The sequence below is a fragment of the Chanos chanos genome, chromosome 10 (assembly GCF_902362185.1).
Source record: "Chanos chanos chromosome 10, fChaCha1.1, whole genome shotgun sequence".
NCBI lineage: Eukaryota > Metazoa > Chordata > Actinopteri > Gonorynchiformes > Chanidae > Chanos > Chanos chanos.
Window position 1 is genome coordinate 13457146 of NC_044504.1, and position 21805 is coordinate 13478950.

At 39.5% G+C, this 21805-nt stretch overlaps 1 protein-coding gene across 3 annotated transcripts in view; it reads left to right on the top strand.

The window, feature by feature from the left end:
* daam2 (dishevelled associated activator of morphogenesis 2) overlaps positions 1-21805 on the top strand; it is an 85895-nt gene that overhangs the window by 61054 nt on the left and 3036 nt on the right. The window contains exons 6-24 of one of the 3 annotated variants that reach the window (XM_030786011.1): positions 1405-1738; positions 2880-2990; positions 3282-3385; positions 3492-3558; positions 3740-3857; positions 4641-4779; positions 7127-7185; positions 7371-7555; positions 7757-8062; positions 8969-9076; positions 10005-10034; positions 11923-12029; positions 12995-13079; positions 13686-13792; positions 14366-14454; positions 17341-17509; positions 17637-17744; positions 17873-17933; positions 19194-19325. In XM_030786011.1, the coding sequence (XP_030641871.1) occupies positions 1405-1738; positions 2880-2990; positions 3282-3385; positions 3492-3558; positions 3740-3857; positions 4641-4779; positions 7127-7185; positions 7371-7555; positions 7757-8062; positions 8969-9076; positions 10005-10034; positions 11923-12029; positions 12995-13079; positions 13686-13792; positions 14366-14454; positions 17341-17509; positions 17637-17744; positions 17873-17933; positions 19194-19325 (2419 nt within the window). The remainder of the gene's footprint in view (positions 1-1404; positions 1739-2879; positions 2991-3281; positions 3386-3491; positions 3559-3739; positions 3858-4640; positions 4780-7126; positions 7186-7370; positions 7556-7756; positions 8063-8968; positions 9077-10004; positions 10035-11922; positions 12030-12994; positions 13080-13685; positions 13793-14365; positions 14455-17340; positions 17510-17636; positions 17745-17872; positions 17934-19193; positions 19326-21805) is intronic. The other 2 variants (XM_030786010.1, XM_030786012.1) reach the window with 2 other exon arrangements.

Sequence of the window (21805 nt, forward strand, 5' to 3'; positions counted from 1 at the left end):
GTCAGGCCATAGAAGGCTGAAACTCTCTAGGTGAACCATGTATGAACCAAATATGGCATATCGATGAGTTAGCAGGAGACCGGGAATGACTCCGTACAGTATAATAACCGACAGATTTACTCCTTTTGGATTGAGATCCATGTTTTTCCACAGCCACTGAGCGCCAAGAAAGCGGTGGGAGGGGATGGAATTTGGAGCAGCTTATTCCAGTGATGTCAAAACAATGTATCTTTTATGATTAGCAGCAATAAATCACCCAGTATCTCCCCCTCAGCTCCTTTCAGTGTCAGCACCAAACCTCATCAGGGCGAGAATAAGCCAAAGGCTGGTGTTTGTTTGAAATGAAATATTGGGCACATAAGGAAAAGGAGCAGAGTGGAGGGAAATTTCATTAATAATGGAAAAAGCATCGCCAAAGTTGATGTCATGCCCCTCTCTGTTTGTGTATACAGTAGGTCATCTGATAGGCTCAAGGTGCGGCAAGTAGGTTAATGGCCAGATTGACCTTAATTAGCTTGGCTAATGAGAGCTGTCAGTAAGTCTATGATGATTAATTGGGAAGAGATGCTGATTTCACACTGAAAAGTTTTCAGGGTTGATTTGCAGAACAATACAATTTTATGTATTATCTGTTTATGTAACTAAGGCCATATGGGAACCATCTGGACTGAGCATTTTTACCGAGTCTACATTAAAACAAAAAAAAGATCAGTAAAGTGTTTCAGCCCTTGTGAAACTCAGTTAACAGGGGTGGGAGCTACCACAAATAGATCTTTAGATTTTGTGAATCAGTCAAATCATTATGAAATATATTTAACACAGTAATCATTTAAAGGAGTGTAACTTTGTTCATGAATTCACCAATATATAGAACCAAAAATACATGACAGCTACCTGTGCCCACAGTTCATAATGGTGGTATACCTATCTAGGAGTCACTTTTAACCTTTAAGTTAATATCCCACCTGGGGTGGTAAGTAACAAAGTAAAAGTACTTTGTATTGTTTGTGTTCTGAATGAGTATCAACAATAAGAGCTACTTTAACTTTCTGTCCAACTATATCTATGAAGAGATGATATAGGCTACTTTTTTTCCCCAGTACATTTCTGTAGACTGTTGTTACTTCATGTATTGGCTCAGTCAGTCATAAGCCATTTTTTGTTTAATTTATTATTGTTTTATCAAGTGGTTAACGACTGGACACGTGTGGAAATACCACTACCTGAAGGGTATTTTAAGCAGGACAACCGATAACTTTCATCACCACTGACAACACAGTGTTTTCTCATGAGTGGCTCCCATTTTTACTAGAGTCATTATTTATGCCTGTATCTCTACTTTTATTCAAGTGCTATATGCAAATGCCTCATCCCTGACCCCTACCTTCTCTATCCTCCCTGCAGGTTTGTGACCCGTTTCATTGAACTGGATGGTCTGACATGCTTATTGAACTTTCTGAGGAGCATGGACTACGAGACCTCGGAGAGCCGCATCCACACCTCTGTGATCGGCTGCATCAAGGCTCTGATGAACAACTCACAGGGACGTGCCCATGTCCTTTCCCACCCGCAGAGCATCAACACCATCTCCCAGAGCCTGCGCCAGGACAACATCAAGACTAAGGTAGCGGTGCTGGAGATCCTCGGCGCTGTCTGCCTGGTGCCTGATGGACATAAGAAAGTGCTGCAGGCCATGGCGCATTACCAGAAGTATGCGGCTGAAAGGACCCGCTTCCAGGTACTGTACCATGGGGGTGTGTTTGTAGGGAAGGATGAAAATTGATGAGGATGGGGAAAACAGAGAAGAGAACATGTAACGGATGATGGGGGAATTGTGACTTTTTTGTGTATTTGGAGTTTAACAATGAATGTTTGAGGTACAGGTAGATCTAAATTGAAAGGTGGAAAGGCTGGGTTAGAGGTGGGGGTTTTTTTGGGGTTTTTTTTTTTTATTTTCTTATCTGGTAGGTCTATTTAAGCAAAATAAGGACAACTTTTTTGAGAGTTGTTGCAGGTTAAGAACAGAACAATTAATTACTGAAGTGTATTAGACACAAATGGAATTTTAATACCTTTTTTTATGGGAATTCAACAGCGTTTAGCACTTCTACAATAAAAGCTGAGATACCAATGTTGCTTTGATAACTGGGTAGAGTACTAGGTATATTTGTAACAAAAAAGGTTTTATCCTGGAACATTCCTTAATAAATAATTGTAATAATCTGATATTTGAAAATCAGAAAGTTACATGTGCTTGTCTTGTGAGTATGGAACAAAAAAGCAAAGTGAGAAATCTGCTATCTTTTGCCCCATTCACAGAGGGATTTTTGTTTGTGTGCTTGTGCTTTAGCCATGGCAGTTTCTATTTTTGACAGCACTTCAAATTACACTCTACTGGAGACCTAATGTTTACTCTGTTGCACACTGTGAAGAATAACACATGCATACACTACTAGAGGTCATTCTTTATGGATTTTAAACTTATATAATCTCTTCTGTCCTCACTGTGTGTTTATCCTTGTATTTATGTCAGTACTGACTGTCATTAACATCAGGAGGTGTTTGAAACTATAGTCAGCAGCATGACGACCTTTCAGTGACCCATAGCCTCACTGTATACATACCGTTACGCAAAATGATCTGCAAAGCGCCCATTCAACTTGCTGAATGCACAGCAGGAAGCATTTTCCACACTATTAAAGCTTGAAAATACAAAAAGAAAAAAGCAAAAAGATAAACAATTTAACTCAGTCAGCAAACAAAAAGGAGAGAAGATTTAGTATAGTGAGCAAAACTATGATTTCAATAATTTATCTTATGCAAATTCTTTTAATGCAAAACTGTTGAATTACAAGTAACACACCATGTTTCTCTCACAGACTCTTTTGAATGAGTTGGATAGAAGCACAGGACGCTACAGAGATGAAGTGAACCTTAAAACGGCCATTATGTCTTTCATCAACGCTGTTCTCAATGCCGGTGCTGGAGAGGTCAGTCGTGATGCCACTGAATAGTTATTTAAACTGAACTTTAAAATTACCCTTGTTGAACACCTGTAGTCACACTTACTGCAAACATTGTCCACAAAGCACTGCCTATATCCAGTGAGCAATTCGTTTCTTTGTCTATTTTGCCTTTCTCAACGAAGTGCTAAAAAAGTCATAGTGAATTCTTTTGCTACTTTGATCTGAGATGTTTAAAACATTCTAATTTTGTTAAAAAGCTTGAAAAATCACCCTAGCAATGCTGTCCTAAAGGTTATCTGCTTTTTCTGTCCACAGGACAACCTGGAGTTCCGCCTGCACCTTAGGTATGAGTTCCTCATGCTGGGAATCCAGCCTGTGATTGATAAACTGAGAGGTCATGAGAATGCCACTCTGGACAGGTGAAGACTCCACAAATTTACTCTGATTCTCATTCAGAATGTAGAATCCTCTTCATAGACTCTGTTTTAAATACTATGTTAATTAAAGTGCTGTGTCACTCCGCAGACACTTGGACTTCTTTGAGATGGTGAGGAATGAGGATGACTTAGAACTGGCCAAGCGCTTTGACATGGTGAGTCTGACCGAGTGAGTTTTAACTGTTTATTGGATAAACAGCAAAAGAAAGATTTTTTTTCCCCAAAGACTGAGAGAGAGATGAGTTTCCAACTAACCCAATACAGGAAGGGATGAGAATTTACGGCTGATTCAATATTTGGCTTAACACGCAAATGAATCTGGATATTCCCCTACAGACACACGTGGACACTAAAAGTGCCAGCCAGATGTTTGAGCTCATCAAAAAGAAGCTAAGCCACACGGATGCATATCCTCACCTACTGTCCATCCTCCAACACTGCCTCCAAATGCCCTGTAAGCAGCCAAAAAGCAACTAACTACGCACTCTCAAACTACACAGATAGAAGTTTTAGTTACTAGACTGCCAGGTTTGCAGCCCTGTATATTATCCACTGGTCAGTTTATGCTACCTTAAAGTTGCCTTGGGACTAACTTGAAGCTTTAATATATTATCCTAAGTCCTAAATTTACATTCAAATTCCTTTCAATTCCTTTGTTTTGTTTTGTTTCTTTTAATTTTAAAATAAAAATGAACTGTCATGCTAATATAATGTATAACCTGTTTTGCTAATTAATCTAAAATAATCATTTGTTTCACATGCTCTCCACCTCGAGAGACCTTACCTTACATTACTGTTGCGAGACCCTTACTCACTCAGGAACCAATTTGTGGACATTTTGAAAAGGTTTAGGATTTAGGATTTAGCTTATCTTAGCCTAGATTAGTGCAAAGCTGGATTTATACAGGAGGGTAAACACTCATTAATTTCTAAATGTGACTAATTAATTAAATGCCCTAAACCCTTTAATAAGGCCTTGCAAGACTTGGCAAACCACTTGCAATGTAATAGTCCTCTATATACCCACAGTACATTATCTTGGTGTCAGGGAGCATTAGCTAATTATGTTAAAATAATTGCACCTGAATGGAGTTACATCGGAAAATGGAAAACTAAGCTTTTCAGTTGTGGCTCTAAGCATCTAATTGTTTCATATTTGTGACATTGTGGATGATTGTGTGCATATTGATGCTATGCCTGTAATGTCCTTGTAACCATTAGCCCTCTCTGTGTACAGACAAGCGTGGAGCGGGCAGTATACAACAGTGGCAACTTTTAGACCGTATCCTTCAACAGATTGTTCTGCAGGATGACAATGGGGAGGACCCAGATGTCTCACCCCTGGACAACTTCAATGTCAAGAACATTATACGAATGTAAGTATATCAAGTACATCAAGCACACTGGTAGTTTGACCAGATGAGAGATGACCCTCAGGTTTGATATGTTGTCATTTTGGTCGGGATGTCAGACAGTGTTTCTGTACAGTACTGACGACAGTTTTCTTTTTCCATTATGTATTAGCTATTGGTGTTGATTGATAGAGAGATTCATTTGTGTCACAAGCAGTCAGAGCTAGGTTTGACAGGTGGCCGTGTTGAATTAGCTATTGAGCTTTTCCAAAGTCTACAACATTTCCTCATTTAGCTTATTAACTGACCATTCTACTGGAGCTGTGGCTGTAGTGTGCTGTTGATATAATGGTAGCATAAAGTTTAATGTCACTGATAGATACTCATGTAAAGTGCATGTAAAGCTGGAGGAAACTGCCAAATTTGTGTGAGTGCAGAAGTAACTTTGCATGTACATGTACATTCAGTATGGAGTGATAAAACTCATCATGCACGGAAGTCTGAAAATATGCATGTGCCATGGATATTTCATGAACTCAGTATTGCAGCTCCCTCTAGTACTGCTCCTACAATTCCTTATTTTTCCCTACTTTGTGTTAAACTTTATTTTAAACTTTAGTTTATGGTGCAGTGTAGTGGAGAGTAAAGGAGCACTTACTAAAAGATTAATGAGGTTCAGATCAACAGCTAGTGAGATTTTTAAGAGGCCTTATGATCACACATTCTTTATGCCCTTTCTTTATTTCATAAACAATAGATAACCAGTATTGTAGCACTCAGGGCCCGCTGCGGCATTGGTTATTTATTAATAGTTTTAGTCAGTTATTATTGTCATGGCCCTTCTTTTTTGACAATAAGCCAGCAGAGATAAATCTGTGTCATCAACCATGCATTCAGCAATTCATATCCTGCCCCTACACCTTTCTAAAGAGAAATCTGCCTGTCACATGGCCTTTATCAGAAGTGCTGTTTAAATAGTCAATTTTTGTCTCTTTCGTCCCCCCTCCCCCCCACCTTGTTTTTTTCATCAGTCTGTTTCTTGTCTTATTTCGTTTACGTTGCATTTGTTCTGTCCCTTGTTTGATCTCTCGTCATACAGCCCTTCTTTTCCACCTTAATCATTTCCTGTCCCTTCTTACTTCCTGTCATCTTTCCAGGTCTTTCTTTTTCTGTCTCTGTGTTTTGTCTTTCCCTCACATGCGCTGTCTCATGTAGAGTAATCGTGTACAATGAGCATTCCCTTATTCTCTGTGGTCATGTAGAAACCATAAGCCCAGGACCAGATCAGCCTGGTGTAACTAAGAATCAGCCTCTCTGTAGACTCCTGTTCTTTGTTTATGTCATTTCTACATTTGAGTGTAATTCTTTCCAGTTGCAAACAGTAACAAAAAACGTTTAGGCACAAGCACAGGACCATTACCATTCATCGAAAAACCATTATGGGGCTGAAATGTATACACTAATGGATTCTTGGCCTGCCATTTTCTCTTACTGTTCAGAGAATAAATTGTCCTTGGAAAATTACAGTAAAGAGAGACTGTTTCTTTGAGATGGACAGCAGCCAGAATTATACTGTCGTACCTTTACACCAGAACCGTGTGCTACACACGTCACTCCTGATTGGTTCTTGGAGAACAGACACTTTGAAAAACAAACTGGAATAGTGTAGAATATTTCCCACTAAAGACTCAAGTGTCTCAAAGAAAGAGCTAACCTGATTCAGCTCTCCTGAGTCTGCATCATGTCTTCATCATTTCAAGTCTGTTTGCTCTGATCCATTTGGTAAGAAATGACATCTCCTCTTTCACCCTTTCTCTCTCCCTCATCCTCAGCCAAGAAAAGCATCATCTCTCCAGGTGTCTTACTTGAACCATAACTTAATCATAAACCCCATACTGAACCATATACTGAAATTCCTTTGCTTAAACTTCCCTTACAATGCAAAGGTGTGTGAAACTAGATGAAAAACTAGATGAGCATTTAATGGCATATAAATGTGTGGTGAGTCTTGAAGGGGCCTTGGAGAAACGTTGATGAATATCATTAAATGCCCATAGATGTTTCAACATTCTGTGCTTAAACCTTAATACAGGTATTAACAATACCCATGCTGGGCTACCAATCTTTAATAAGTAATTTGATCATTGAATTAATATGCATGCCACACATATTGGACTAATTTTAACAGTCTGACTAGTGTTATTGATGTAATTAATCCAGCTGAATTATAACCAAAAATAGCTGTACACAGAGATCTTTTGTTCTGACTGAGGTAAGTAGTAAGAATATGAAGTGAAGAGAGTGCTACATACAATCCTATGAACATTAAAGGCAGTATTCTGAGCTCTTGTGTTTGATTTTTGCTCCGCAGGCTCGTCAATGAGAATGAAGTAAAGCAATGGAGAGACCAGGCTGAGAAGTTTAGGAAAGGTAACAGTTTGCTTGTACTTATGATTGTATGAGTGAGCAAGCAATCAAGTGAGTGAGTAAATGAAGATGTGTGTGTGTGTGTGTGTGTGTGTGTGTGAAGCAGCATAGCACCAGCAGTCGTTTATGATGGGATGCTGTTAGTATATGATAGGATGCTGAGATGTTATGTCATCTCTCCTCTTCAGAGCATGCTGAGCTGATGTCCAGGCTGGAGAAGAAAGAGAGAGAGTGTGAGACAAAGACACAAGAGAAGGAGGACATGATGAAGACTCTTAATAAGATGAAGGACAAACTGCAGAAAGAGGGGGTGGAACTTCGTTCAGCAAGGGAACAAGTTCTTGACCTTTCCTCCCGTATAAACGACATATCAGTAAGCCGATTTTGAGTCTATCCCCTTTTTGGCTGTCTATTCAACATTTTCTCTTTCAGACCCCAATTAGCAAGGGATATGAAAGCTAAATTTAATGATTTGAGACATACTGTCTTTTCAAGGGAAGACTAGTGCTTTAGAGCACTAAGTTTGTATATGTGTTAGCTAATGCAAAATTTCCATATCTTCTTTTTCTTTTAGGGTAGCAATGTATGTTTCCCCCCTCCCCCACCTCCCCCTGGTGGTCCACTAGCTCCACCCCCTCCTCCCATGTCCTGTGGCTTTCCGCCTCCGCCTCCTCCTATACCTTTCTCCAGCCCACCTCCTCCTCCTCCTCCTCCACCTCCAGGAGGACCCCCTCCTCCTCCAGGGGCCCCTCCAATATTTTCAGGGGTCATGCCACCACCAGGACCTCCAGCCATCAGCACCACCACCAGCCTACGCACCAAGAGCATCCCACAGCCCTCACACCCGCTTAAGTCCTTCAACTGGGCCAAACTAGGCGAGGTGAGTCCATGTTCCCCTCTACAACTTATATCCACAGAGTAAGGACTTCTTTCAAACCCATTTATATGAGGCTTTATCTTGTTGCAATTGTTAAAATCATAGTGATCAATACAGTATGCAAAAATGTGAGGAGATGTAATAGTTGAGATTAATCTGACTATTATTTTGATCACAGATAATAACTGCGATCCTTCAATTTCTATTCTGCTGTTTCAATATACATAAAACAAAACAGAGCACAGAATCATGTAGCAAAAATATTTTACCGCACTGTGATACTGAGATCAGAAGCATGTGTTCTTGAGCAACACTCCTTCAAACTCATGAGAGATGATCTTCTTTGGTGTTAATGCGTCAGGAAAACTCATTCTCCTCCATTCTACTTTCTTATTTAACACAGACTGTAAAAACTAAACCTTTTAGAAAGAAAGACTAACCAGCGTTCTAGTATCCATTCTCTGTTCACGGTGTATGTGTGAGAAAGCCACATGAGCTTGTGTAACTGGTCAGATGACTTGAAGAACACTCATTGTAAACACTGGTGATTGGTTTGTGCGATAAGAGCTGACTCAGTATGGATTTATGTAAGTCAGCATTGCCCATATATCTGAAAATCTGGACATATTACTAAAAGGAGATAATTATTTACAGTTCATTGCAAAGGCCAGAATTTAGGTTATAGTTACTGTAATTTACATTGTAATTGTGCAGCCCTGTGTCTCACATTTTATTTTGTGTATATTACTGAACTTCAGAAAAATTAGCAGCTGTTAGACACAGCCCTGCGGGATAAATAAATGTTAATGTTCAATTTTTGGATGCTGTACAACACACATGGTTGGTTTGTGATTAAAGAGATAAGAAATTATTAAAAAAAATAATGTGATTGGTTCCTTTCTCTTTCAGAACAAGATCACTGGCACCATTTGGCATGACATCGATGACCTGAGGGCCTTCAAAATTCTCGATCTAAAGGAAATCGAGAAAATGTTCTCAGCGTATCAGAGACAACAAGTATGGATGGTTTACATATAACTCTTGCTTTTTTCTGTTTTCCTTGCTTGAAAACCCCGTATTCATTTCCTAAGAAATGTGTGTATTTGTCCTAAATAGATAAGAAGTATTTCGTCCTGAATGATGCTTTAAGTACGTGGTAGAATTTTAGTTGAATTTGGAACAATGTGGTGAATCACATTATTCCAAAGGGTTTGTGTGTGTGTGTGTGTGTGTGTGTGTGTGAGAGAGAGGCAGCATAGCACCAGCAGCTGTTCTTCTTTGAATGGCTTAATCTGGAGATGCTAGAGAGCTTAAGCATGCTGTGTAGTAGAGTTTGTAGTGCTGTCATACCACTGGCACAAATCCTCATAGACACAGCAATGTAATTCATTGAGACAGCACTGGAAAATCAAGCATTTATTTACCATTTGTACTCTCAGACAACTGGACAACAGATTGTTCCACAGTAACTTCTTTTATTTCAAATATGTTTTAATATAAAACAAAACCAAACAAAAAAGCTAAATGAAAGTTATTCGCATTAAAATCTGGCAGATTTTATCAAATAAACTTGGCAAGAGCATTAAATTAAGCTACTCTTTGTGAGACAGATTTTTAAGACAGATTGCAGGCCTAGTTTCCCCGAACCATGGTAAAGACATCAAGTCAGAGGACAGTTCAGAGCAATGCTTAGTCATTTTTTTTTTTAAGAAAACAGTCCATGTTGTGTGAAAAAAAAATGTTTTTTACTGTGTTAATGAGCTGGGACTGAGAGGACCTGTGCCATTTTCAGCCTTGGCTGTAATCAGATCCAAAGCTCAGCTCGTAGCCCAGCTTGTGCTGAGGCTTTGCAATGGTTCTGCAGACTTTCCTGCTTGAGGGACTAATCTTTGCATGTGTTCCAATGTTTCTGTTCTCTCTCTGCGCTCCTCAGCTGCCTGGTCAGGAGTTACTCACTAACCAATCCTTCAAACAGGTGAGTTACAGGTCGCTCCTTTGAAGCTTCAGAAACTGGCAGTGCCCCACGCTAACTTACACTGGCAGTACCTCCGCTGTGCACACAGCAGTCTTCCTAAAGGAACACTCCTTTGCTTTTACTCTATATATGTTGGGCAGTAACGTAGAATTATTTCTCCTCAATGAACTGTTGTAAAGTCCCTTATACTGAATAGTAACACATCCTCCCCCTTTTAAAAATCAGAAAAAGCGTTGGTCCAATATGTTCATCCAGTGCATGAAGAGTGTGGTATGGTAAAGAATGTCTCATTTTTTTTGAGATGAGTCATCTGAACTTTTAACAAACTTGATGATGAAACTTGACATAAGTATGTGACTGCTGTTGTTTGTAAGTGATATATTTACCTCATATTCTGTCTAGGGAGATTTTTCCCTCATTAATCTGAGACTAAAAGCCTGAAACCCAGGGTTATTGTAGAATGCCCTTGGTTAACCCACCAATTCACACTCCTGCCAGTCATTTCTCAGAGGGGAGTGTAGGCAGAGAGGAAATTAGCTTTTACTGGATGTTGTCCATGTTGTATATCTGTCACCCATGTAACCTCATGGAACTAGAAACAGTTTTGACCCATAAATAGCTTATATATATTTTTTTTAACATTTTCACTTGGATAGCCAAGAACCTTTTTAAGCATGTTTCAGTGATTTGGTTATGAGATTGTATCTGACCACGTGTTCTGGAGTCTTGGTTTGATTTCCTGTTTGTCTAGTGGTTCACAGAAATCATGGATTTAAATAGGTTATGAATCAGTGCATCGTCTCAGTATTTCCTTTATTTATATGTTCCTATTTGTCAGAGTGGGGTTTTTTTTTTCCTGCATAATTTTAAAACATGAGTAGTGGTAAAAATGTACCATTGCTTCATGATGCCATTAAAAGCAGTATATGGTGCTATTTAACACCCATTCATCCACAAACAGTAAATTATTTATGTCTTTGGATGTTCAGTGTTCTATAGTTATCATAAATCATCATAAAAAACTGAAAATGGGGATCATTTTTACCATGGAAAGTGAGTTTTTGTGTAGTTTCACCAGTTTGGTGCCATGCAGAGGAGACTGAGGTTAGAACAGCATAATTTTACACACTTATAAAAAAATAATAGCGATGCAATGCATTGGGTACATAAAACAGTGAAACTCCTTTTAGACTCACACTGAGAAAAAAGGACCTAACAGTTATGTTCGAACTCAGGGCCCACAGAGTTTCATTTTTAGGAGATGAGTAAGTGTACCAATTTTCTAAACTGCAGATTTTCATTATTGTTCCAGTGTTGAGTTGTCCATGGCAGTTAAATTTATACAATTTGAAACTGCCCCTAGGCTGTCCTTTGACGTTACCACTAACTATCAGAATTACTCTTCCTGACTTACATCAGTGTGTAACACCAGACAGGGCTGATGGGGACAATTGGGCTATGGTTTGTCAAGTCAAAATGAGGTCTCTCAGAATGTCAGGGAGGGATATCTGACTAAAGTTTTTTTTTTTTTTTTTTATGATGATCCTGTGGTTTTAGCGAAACAAGTACGCTGAAGCATTGCCATTGTCCCAAATGGCTGTCCAACCATAACTTACATACACACAACATCATCAAAAACTCCCTCTTTATATCTCATTCAAAATTGTACCTCTCACATATACACTAGGATCTTTTAAGCCATATCAGTTGCTTGCACACAGTTAAAAGTATTGCAACTCAGATTTTTAACATTGGTATAAACATAATCCATGAGTAGTAAGGGAAATTTGACCTCTGTTTTACCCACTAGCTGTAGCAATACCATGTACTTTTTACACAAATTACAATCTCATTTTGTTTGACCCAGTTTTTTCCTCCCTTCCCACAGAAAGAGACTGGGTCCATGGACGACTTGTACCTGAGCAGCCGTAAAGTGAAGGAATTGTCTGTCATCGACGGACGGCGGGCCCAAAACTGTGTCATCCTCCTCTCCAAGTATGTGCTTCATTGGAAATGGGCTCTCCTGAGTCAGCACCTTTCAGCCTTATTGGAAAACATGCTAATGTTTAATTTAACTGCCTGGGACAACTGGTGGCAGCTTAAAATGCAGGATAGGTTTTTCTTAGCTATTCATCAATTTTAAAGGATTTTTTTATATACAGTATCTCACATCACTATTAAGTGTGCGTGTCAAGTGTCTGTTAACAGTGTAGCAGCCACAGTAATTTTTTGAGATCTTATTAAATGACATGACTGTATCCCTGAGTGGAGACCTTCAGAACTCACGCAGTAATGAAATGCAAAGTATCCCGAAGTTGGAGTTTTGACACGTTGGATTGTAGGCTTGGCTGATGTATGTTCTTCTGGAAGTCCACAAGCCCCTCCCCCACCCTCCCCCATACCCCTTAGGGCTTATTCAGCTAATCCCATGAAACCCAAGGGTCACATCAACTCATAATGAGGACAGGAAGAGGTCGATTTAGCACCATAGAGCTGCCAGCCTCATATTGATTGGGGCCTAGAGGGGAAAGCATTGATTAACACAAATATAAGCATTCACAACTGTGTTTAGAAAGTGAAAGAGTGAAATGTATTACCCACATGTTTAGTGTTACTTAGATATACAGTAATTAGCTTATAACTCTTTACCACTCAAGACCCCTTTTTCATCATCTAAAAGATGGTTGAAGCCTCAAATTATTTCTAGGTTTTTTTAATGATTTATTCATTTATTTGTTATTTCTTTAGCCTCAAATGTAGAAATGAAATGTGGTTTTGTGTATTTCTGTAGAGGTTACTATCAAAGCACAGGGTTGACCCTCTCAAAATATTATCTGTCATTTTCAGACAACTAATAAAACTTCCATCCATTTGATGTTTTCAAATTAGGCTGCTAACTATGATTGTCACAGCGACATCTGTCACTCTATCACTAACTTAGTGTCCCAATGTTCACATAGGTTAAAAATGAGCAATGAAGAGATAAAAAGAGCCATTCTGGAGATGGACGAGAGAGAGGAGCTGGCCAAAGACATGCTAGAGCAGGTAATCTCTAGCTGGGATTAAGTTAAAGTCTGTGGACTATGGGGTAGTCCCTAAATTCATGACTAAATGTGTTAAAAATGATAACATAAGACTTACTCAGAGTGGGCCTCTGAATGGTGTATCTGCTGAGCCACTGGTTTTCATAATGTGTGTGCGCTTTACATGGGATTTGAGTCTCACCCCACTGGCCCTGTCTTAGTCTGGGTCCAAGTGTGTTATGTCGCCCAGTAATGCCATGCTGCTTACACTGTTAAAATATGTTTTGAAAAGATTCACGCATACAGGAGGAAGTGTGTGCTAATGTCACCATAATTATGGTGGGAAATAAGACCATGGATAATTTGTTGTTAACAACTATGGAGAAATGGGTGAAAAAATATTCAGATAGAGTAGAAAAAAACAGATGTGCCCAGTAGGCCACAAAAAAATATTTAATGCCAAGCACGTTTTTAGCATATTGATATCTAATTTTTGCCTCTTTTATTTCTTCCCAAAATATATTTAAACTGTCATTTTGTCATTTCTCTATTTATGAATTTGAAATTTTTGTATAGTTATTGTCAAGTGTTTATGCTGTTTGATTTTAACTTGCTGATGTGTTGGCAGCTGCTGAAGTTTGTTCCTGAAAAGAGTGATGTTGACCTGCTAGAAGAGCACAAGCATGAACTGGAGCGCATGGCTCGGGCAGACCGCTTCCTGTTCGAAATGAGCAGGTCAGTCTATGACTGCATGATATGTGTATATATATGTGTATATATATATATATATATATATATATATATATATATATATATATATATATATATATATATATATATATATATATATTGTCATGTAAAAATGTTTATGACCAACGACACTGTTAATGGGATGGTTGCCAATGGTTTTGGGATGGTTTTGGCATGGTTTTGGCGTATTCAGTTTTGTAAGATCAGTAGCCTTGGTATGCCCAGTTCCCTCTATTCAAACAGCGAATACATCCTTTCTCTTTTGTCCCCTCAGTGAGTAGTAGCAACTTTTGCCTTCCATGAAATATTTGCATATCTGCCACTGAATTTCCATTGAATCCTCTTTGGTCTTGCCACTATGCTGAATTCTATTACGTTTCTTTTTTACATGTTTGGAGCTTGCAGTGGCCTGTTAAATAATAAAAGCCTGGGTAAAATGAGAAGTGAGATGGGGTTGCTTTGAAATGCCACTCCCCCAGAGATCTCACTGACTCTTTTCAACCCCCCCCCCCCCCCCCCCCCACCTTCTCTCCCCTTCACTCCCTGTTTCTGTATCAGAATTGACCACTACCAACAGAGGCTTCAAGCCCTTTTCTTCAAAAAGAAGTTTGCAGAGCGCCTAGCAGAAACCAAGCCCAAAGTTGAAGGTAAGGTTAGAAACAAGAAAGGTAATGAGTGTGACCAGGGATTTGTCAAAGCACTGTAGTATTGGCCCGTCATTAGTATTCATTCAAATGCAGACCCGACAGCTGATTCATGACAAGACACAGCCATGGAATCTCAGAGTGGTGCATGTAGTTGGACTCTTCCAAAATGAGAGTGTGTGAGTCTATGATTGTATGTCTATGTTGAGAAGAGAAAGAAAAGAGAAGGGAGGGAGTCAGAGACAGAACAAAGAGGAGGAGGAGGATGGGTGTATAATTCTCACACTTGAATTTCTCTCCCCATTTTAGAAAAGAAATAATGGAGTTACTAGGGAAGTTGTTTTGGAAACTGGCAAATGTTGAGAGAAAGAGTCATTCGTATAAGCAGTAGTCTGCTTCAAAGGAATACACTTTAGGCAAAGGCCACAGAGAATGTGTGTGTGTGTGTGTGTGTGTGTGTGTGTGTGAATCTGTGTCTGTGTGCATGCATATGTGTCCTATTTGCATAAATATGTTTTTTCAGTCCTTAGGGTTGTCACTGGCTGACAGAAGGACAGCATAAATAGGCAACAGTCACGAATTTGGGAATTTGACAGTGCTCACACAAAGCCAAAATACAGAAACAACTGATCATGGACTCACATATAGTCACTAACAAGACCAGTCTGTATGTTGTCTCTACTCTTCTCGACCTCTCTGAGTGACGTTTCCTTTTCATTTGCGTCCAATGATAATTCTAAAGAAAACTCACACGCTTTTGGATGGAAATGTATATATCAAATGAGAGGCCACCCAGGACAGCAAGTCGAAGTCCAGTCTCTATTATATAGGCTTTACAGACAGTGGAGACGGTTTTAATTACCTCCAGAAAGGGCCGACATAAGCTGGACAGTCTTTTGCTGGCTCAGTCTAGTGAACCCAGTGGTAACAACATGAAGGCATTTTAATAGTTTTAACATCCAGTCTCATTTTGGCAGAACTCCTGTGGGAGCTCTGGTTTATGTGGGAGAGGGTATAGTGGGGAAATTTGTTGGTAGCTTTCAAAGTTGTCCTTTTTCACTCACACTCCTGCCCCCGGGGCTCTGGTAGAGTTTCTCCCTGATGAGAATCGCAGCACAGTGAGGATGAACTGAGGTTGAGATGAGGTCACAGCACCCACAGACACACAGTAACAGACCTGAAGCATTTGGGGTTTTTCCTCAGATTATTAGATCAGGATGTGCACGTCATGAAGGAGGTTCAGACTGTGTTCACTGTCTGTTCTGTCTGCTTCTAGAATGAATTAAGGTTTCAGTTCATGGTTTGTATTTCACAGAATTAATCATCTGAACCTACATTAAAATGAGTATAATTAAATACACTTCACTGCATGTGGAATTCATCATCACAACCTATATTAAAAATAGTATAATTCATCTCTTGTGTAGGCACGTATATTTGTCTGACCATGCTAACACTGTTATAAGTGAATTGAAATGATGTCACGGAATTACTGCATGTGTAATAAAATTGAATTAATCAGTAATGTAAATGCTTATAATGAGGCTCCAAGAGGAGCATTTTTTTGACAGGCCCTCAAAACCCCCACCAATCAGAATTCTTCACTATATATAGTAGCCACCCACCTCACTATCCCCATCTGTCTGCTTCCGGAAACCCACCTCATTATACCCACCAGTCTCCTCCAAATGTCACGATATGTCACCGTTAGGATGTCACCATTGTATTTAGTTTTACACATTATGTCGAATATAGTTTTATGCACATAGAGGCAGAGTCATGGAAAATTTGATTGAATGATGGAAAACACATGAAAGACATGAATGATGTGGTGTGAATACAGAAACACCAAAATCATAAATCACAAATGGCAGTGATGAAGACGTCCAGGCACTGAAAATACTGTATGAACCAAAACAGAAAAAGCCACATGCTTTCATCAGCGCCACACAGAACTTAAAAATCCATCCATCTCTAACCAAAACTCAGGGAATACGAATGAGTGATAACTGAGTGGTGTCGTAATGCTTATTCACATGTACGGAGGAGAGAGCCATTCATGTGGAACAACCTGCCATCATCTGGGACTAATTGACTGAATTTTGCTTACAGTTTTGTGTCATCATCAGGTCTTTGTCTCAATGGTTTTTCACAAAAGGTGAACAAGAATTTGGAATTAGTGTGAAAACAGTGAGAAAGGAGTTGGTATTTTGTTGTAAAACGGCTCTTTTACTCGTAAATTTTTTGGTTTGGGCCACAAGTGCATTCAAATGATCCTAGCAACTAAATAAACAAAACATAACTGGTGTTTTTGTAGTAGCTCCACACTACAGTGAAAAAATCACCTTTTGTTCTTTCCATTGGTGAATTAACATTTCTCCTTGTCTCATTTCTGTATACCTCAATACATAGCCTTTCATAGAATGCAAATGCCACTGCCCTAACACTGATAGAATATCGTGTTCATGTTTCAGTTTTACTTTTTTAACAAGTGATATCTCATGAAAAATTCCATTCACTCAATGATATATTCTTAACATAGTATTTATTACTCTTTATGTAATTTTGGAGTGGGTACCCTAAGTAGCTATTTATCATTTGACATGTGATACTGATTTGATGGTGTTATTTGCTTTTATGCCATGCAGTTAAAGTGTTAGTGCATTTTAGTGTTTTTTTTTTTTCCTGAACACATTTTAGTGGCATAGAATGTGTTTATATTATTACGTATACTATTTTAAGCAATGAAGATAAACTGTAATTGTTCGTGTGTATTTTAGGAGAACACTTTGATCTTTCAAACTCACCAGGACTACTGTCATTTTCCTGTCTTCTCTCTTCCCCTTCTTTCTTCTATCCTTCTTTCTACCCTTCTCTTTATCCTGTCAGCCATTTTATGTGCATCTCGGGAGGTGATGCGCAGTAAGCGCATGACTCAGATTTTAGAGGTGGTGCTGGCCTTTGGTAACTTCATGAACAAAGGGCAGAGAGGTAATGCTTACGGCTTTAAAGTGGCCAGTCTCAACAAGATTGCTGACACCAAGTCCAGTATAGACAGGTTAGTGCTAAAGAAAATATATTTCATAATGATGAAGCGTTCACGAAGCGATGAAATCTCAGAATTTGACGTCTCTTTTAGAGGAGCAGATAAGCATTATTGATTTGTACATTCGTGTTTGCCATAGGAATATCACCATGTTGCACTACCTTATCATGATCTTTGAGAAGAGCTATCCAGACACTCTCAGCATCCAGCAGGATTTACAACATGTGCCTGAGGCAGCCAAAGTCAAGTGAGTGAGATATGTGTCAATACAACAATACAACTCAAATAACTCCAACGTGTCTAACTTATTTAACTACGCATTTGTAATAAACAGAGGCTTATTTTTTCAAAATGCCTTCCATTTCTCCCACACAGTCTGGCTGAACTGGAAAAGGAGGTGTACAGTATAAAGTCTGGACTGAAAGCTCTGGAGGCTGTAAGTTGTTTTTTTTATACATATGTATACACATACCAATGAGTCAGTGTAATCTTGTCTGTGTTTGAGCACATGTTATGATGGTATTGGTTTCTCCCAGTTTCATTAAATGCTGGAACTAATAAAGCGAAAAATGGACTAAAGGGAAGCCTTTATTGGTCACAACATACCACGAGGAAATCAGAAAAGTTACACTCATCTAAACTGCGGTTTACTTAATGTTTGGATGGCTTTATGATCAGAATAGGATGTTTTTCCATAGCTACAAAAAACCTCAAATTTTCTTAATACAAAAGGCTCACATTCCTGTTCCTTGGACTAATAATTAAACCCCATGCAAAATAACATTCTCAGCAGTGTAAATCAGGCTGAAGTAATTAAAAGTGATAAGTCCAGCAAAGCCAGGCATTCAAAGCTAGATCTCAGACCATCAGTTGTGTTAACAGTGTGTTCAGCATTTGGTAATGTGTGGCAGATAACGGGACTTCACATATGTCTATGAAATAAGATGAACATTTGAGTCTTACATACATGAACGCTGGCAGAAACTGTCAGAAAATCATAACAGGTTCATTGCCTACACTGCTAGTTTGATGATACTCCGAAAAAATATTACTGACACAATGCATGACTTTTACATTTAACTGACATGAAACATTCACTTTCACAGTCATGTTTTGTCATTGGAGACCCCCCTCCTAATGTAAATGGTACTGGAAAATAGTGTTGTGGAGAGCCTTATGGGCCACACATGGCAATGGTCCTCAGAGACATCATGTGGAATTAAGTATCCATGGCATGTGTTAAATTATACAGTTTATTGGTGTAAATTATGCTTCTATAATTCTATTTGTATACATCTACATGAGGCATAGACAGGGAGGTCTAGATGGCTGCTTCAGGGTCATGATTGTAGACTATTGTTATTTGACCAATTTTTCTCCATCTATAAGGTTAATGATTTACATATACAGGTTTAAAGGGCTGTCTGATAGAGTGTTTTTTTCTCCTTTATTTGTTAACCGTAATATTTTGGTGACTCGAAAAGGAAAGAAATTATCTGGATTATTGACTAGACTGAATTCACACTTCATCTGTTACTCATTAATTCACCATAAACCAACTTCTTTTATCATACCACAAAATCAACTCCAGTAAATCCTTTAAACTAGCAAATTTGACATCATAATGTGTGAAATGTGTTCTTCCTTGAGGCTGTCGTTAGATTTATTTTGGTGAAATTGTTTGTTCCCCCACCAGGAGCTGCAGTACCAACAGAGTCGGGTACGGGACCGAGGGGACAAGTTTGTGCCAGTGGTCAGTGACTTCATCACTGTGGCCAGTTTCAGCTTCTCTGAGCTGGAGGACCTTCTGAATGAGGCTAAAGACAAGGTGCGTAGGCCAGCATTTCTTCATCAAACTTATTCAGTCATTGTCTCTAAATCAGTGGCTATTACCTAAAACTGTCCTGAAATTAGAGAGCACAAAGTATGGATCCCCATAAAAGGCACTTGATTATCACCGACCACTAATGATCAGTGAAAAACAGAGAGAGACTGAGGTGCACATACCCACTAAGGTAACACAGCTAGTTGCATTTCCTCCTGAACCTCTAGCCACTGTGGAGAAATGTACAGTTGAAACCAAAGCCAAGAATTTCACATGGAGAATGCACCTCTGTACATAATCTTAACAGAATCTTAATACTTGTCTGCCCTCACCTTATACTTTCAGCATAGTTTTTATCAGTGTTTTTGGATGGGATGTCATCCAATATCTTGTGGTGTGTTCACAAGATATTACCCAAGTACTTTCCATAGCTTCACTGGTCAGTGGAACTCATGTGCTGCTGCTCCTTCCTCGGATTCAAACCTAACCTAACCTAAGATGTAATACACCAAGGAATCCATTCCGTCTGAGACCGAGCAGCTTGTTGCTTAGTTTCTGCCTCTTAAAACTTTTTTTTTTTCTTTTTTTTCCCCTTGAGTGCAGCAGCGGATATGCATGAGTTTTTCACAGACACACACATACACACAGACACAGACACACACACACACACACACACGCGTGCATTCGCACACATGCACACACCTGCCACACTCTTTGATGTGATGACAGGTGGGGGATGAGCTACTGTGTATCAGAGCTTTGCAGAGCCTTGTGAGAGCACAGTAAAGGGAAGGGTTCACCCTGGATTTCCAGCAGGCCAGAGAATTCCCTCGCATAGAGAACCCTGAAGACCTGCCAGGCCCAAACCTCTTGGAACTGTGAAGGGAGAGGGGGGTGGAAACAAAGAGAACAGAGCTGGGCCTGTGTATGCTCTGTGTTTGGGGGAAACCCAGCAGCTGGCGCTAGCTTGGGGGGGTGGGCGTAATGTATTAGGAGATTTATTTCTTTTTAATAGGGGTTTACCGACAACCCCCCCCCCCCCCCCCCCCCACACACACACACACACACATACGCATACACACATGAACCACCCTCTGAAATCTCCCCGATTCTTAACATCTTGAAAGAGAGACATTCTGAATCCCGATGGGAATGAACCGGTGAGAGTGGATGCAGGGTGTGAGTGTGTGTCTATTCGTCTGAAACCCCCCAGTTGGCCTTCATCTTTTCCAACCCCACCCTTGCGGTTGTGGAAAGGGGTGAGGTAAAAAATCAATAGAAGGCAGCATTGCTACTCTCCCATCCCAGACAATTTGAGTCACTGAAGAGTTCAGGCTTCAGCTCACTACCTCGGTACCTCCTCTGTGCCTGTCTTGTTCGCTATCCTAATTATTTGTTTAAGGGGAGCCATAAATAACTTAAAAAGGGTTTCTTTTGGATGAACGTCACAGGAAAACCATGACCCTGAAGCTCCGTTTGGTTTCTGAAAACACAAAAGCTCTGCTGTGTTCTTTTAGCCACTCGTCTATCCCCTGCATGCTCAATGAGCTGTAGTTTCTCTTTCATGTCGAAGCTGCTCTGTTCTTTAAGGTACTCCTAACTTAACACAAACACTGAGGCTTAGAGACAGCAGAGACATTTAGAGAGTCCTATAAAAAGTCTCCAAGGCACACAAGAAGTCTGGCAGAGTATGAGAACTTCACACTGGTACTTTTTTCATGCGGTAGAACTCCTAAGAATCTCCCCACATTACTTCAGAACATCTAAACCTCCACTATATATACTGAGTGTCGCCTTTTCAGAATGTACAATACGACCAAATATGTGCCGACTCTACAGCATTAATCCTCCCATTTTTTTAACCCCTGTTAAAATCCTATAAATAAATGAATACAAAGTTCAGATATTTGGTCTGAAGAATCTGTGTTTTCATTCTGCTAGTACAGGTACAGTGGTAAGGGAGCTGGTTTCAAAGCCAAAGGATTCTGGTTCATACATCAAACATGGCAGTTAATTGTCAGTACGCTGCCTTTGCAAGCTGTTTAACCCCATGGTCGTTTCACAGGTGTGATCTCTCACACTGAGCGTATAGATTTTAGATATCGATTTTTATATTGGAAGCATATCTCATCTCTTCAAACAGGAATAGCCACTGGACAAAGAACATGCTGACGCAGAGAGCTTGAACAACCCAAAATGACTATGAGGGAAAAGTGAAGACAAGCCAGATTAAATGGTGTCTGGACTTCTGCAGTGAAAGACTGCAGCGGTTTTGGGACGGTCAGATACTTAAGTATATACAGTTTCTGGGCAGCCAAAGCAGTCAGAAATCTTAAAATGGATTTACACTTGTAAAGGAACATTTGTCCACACACATCATCCCAAAGAGAACTTTGTTTTAGAGTTTTATCATCCCAGGGTGCCAAACCGCTCAAGCTAAGCTTTGCAATTATTGAATTTATATTTTCAGTTCTGAGTATATC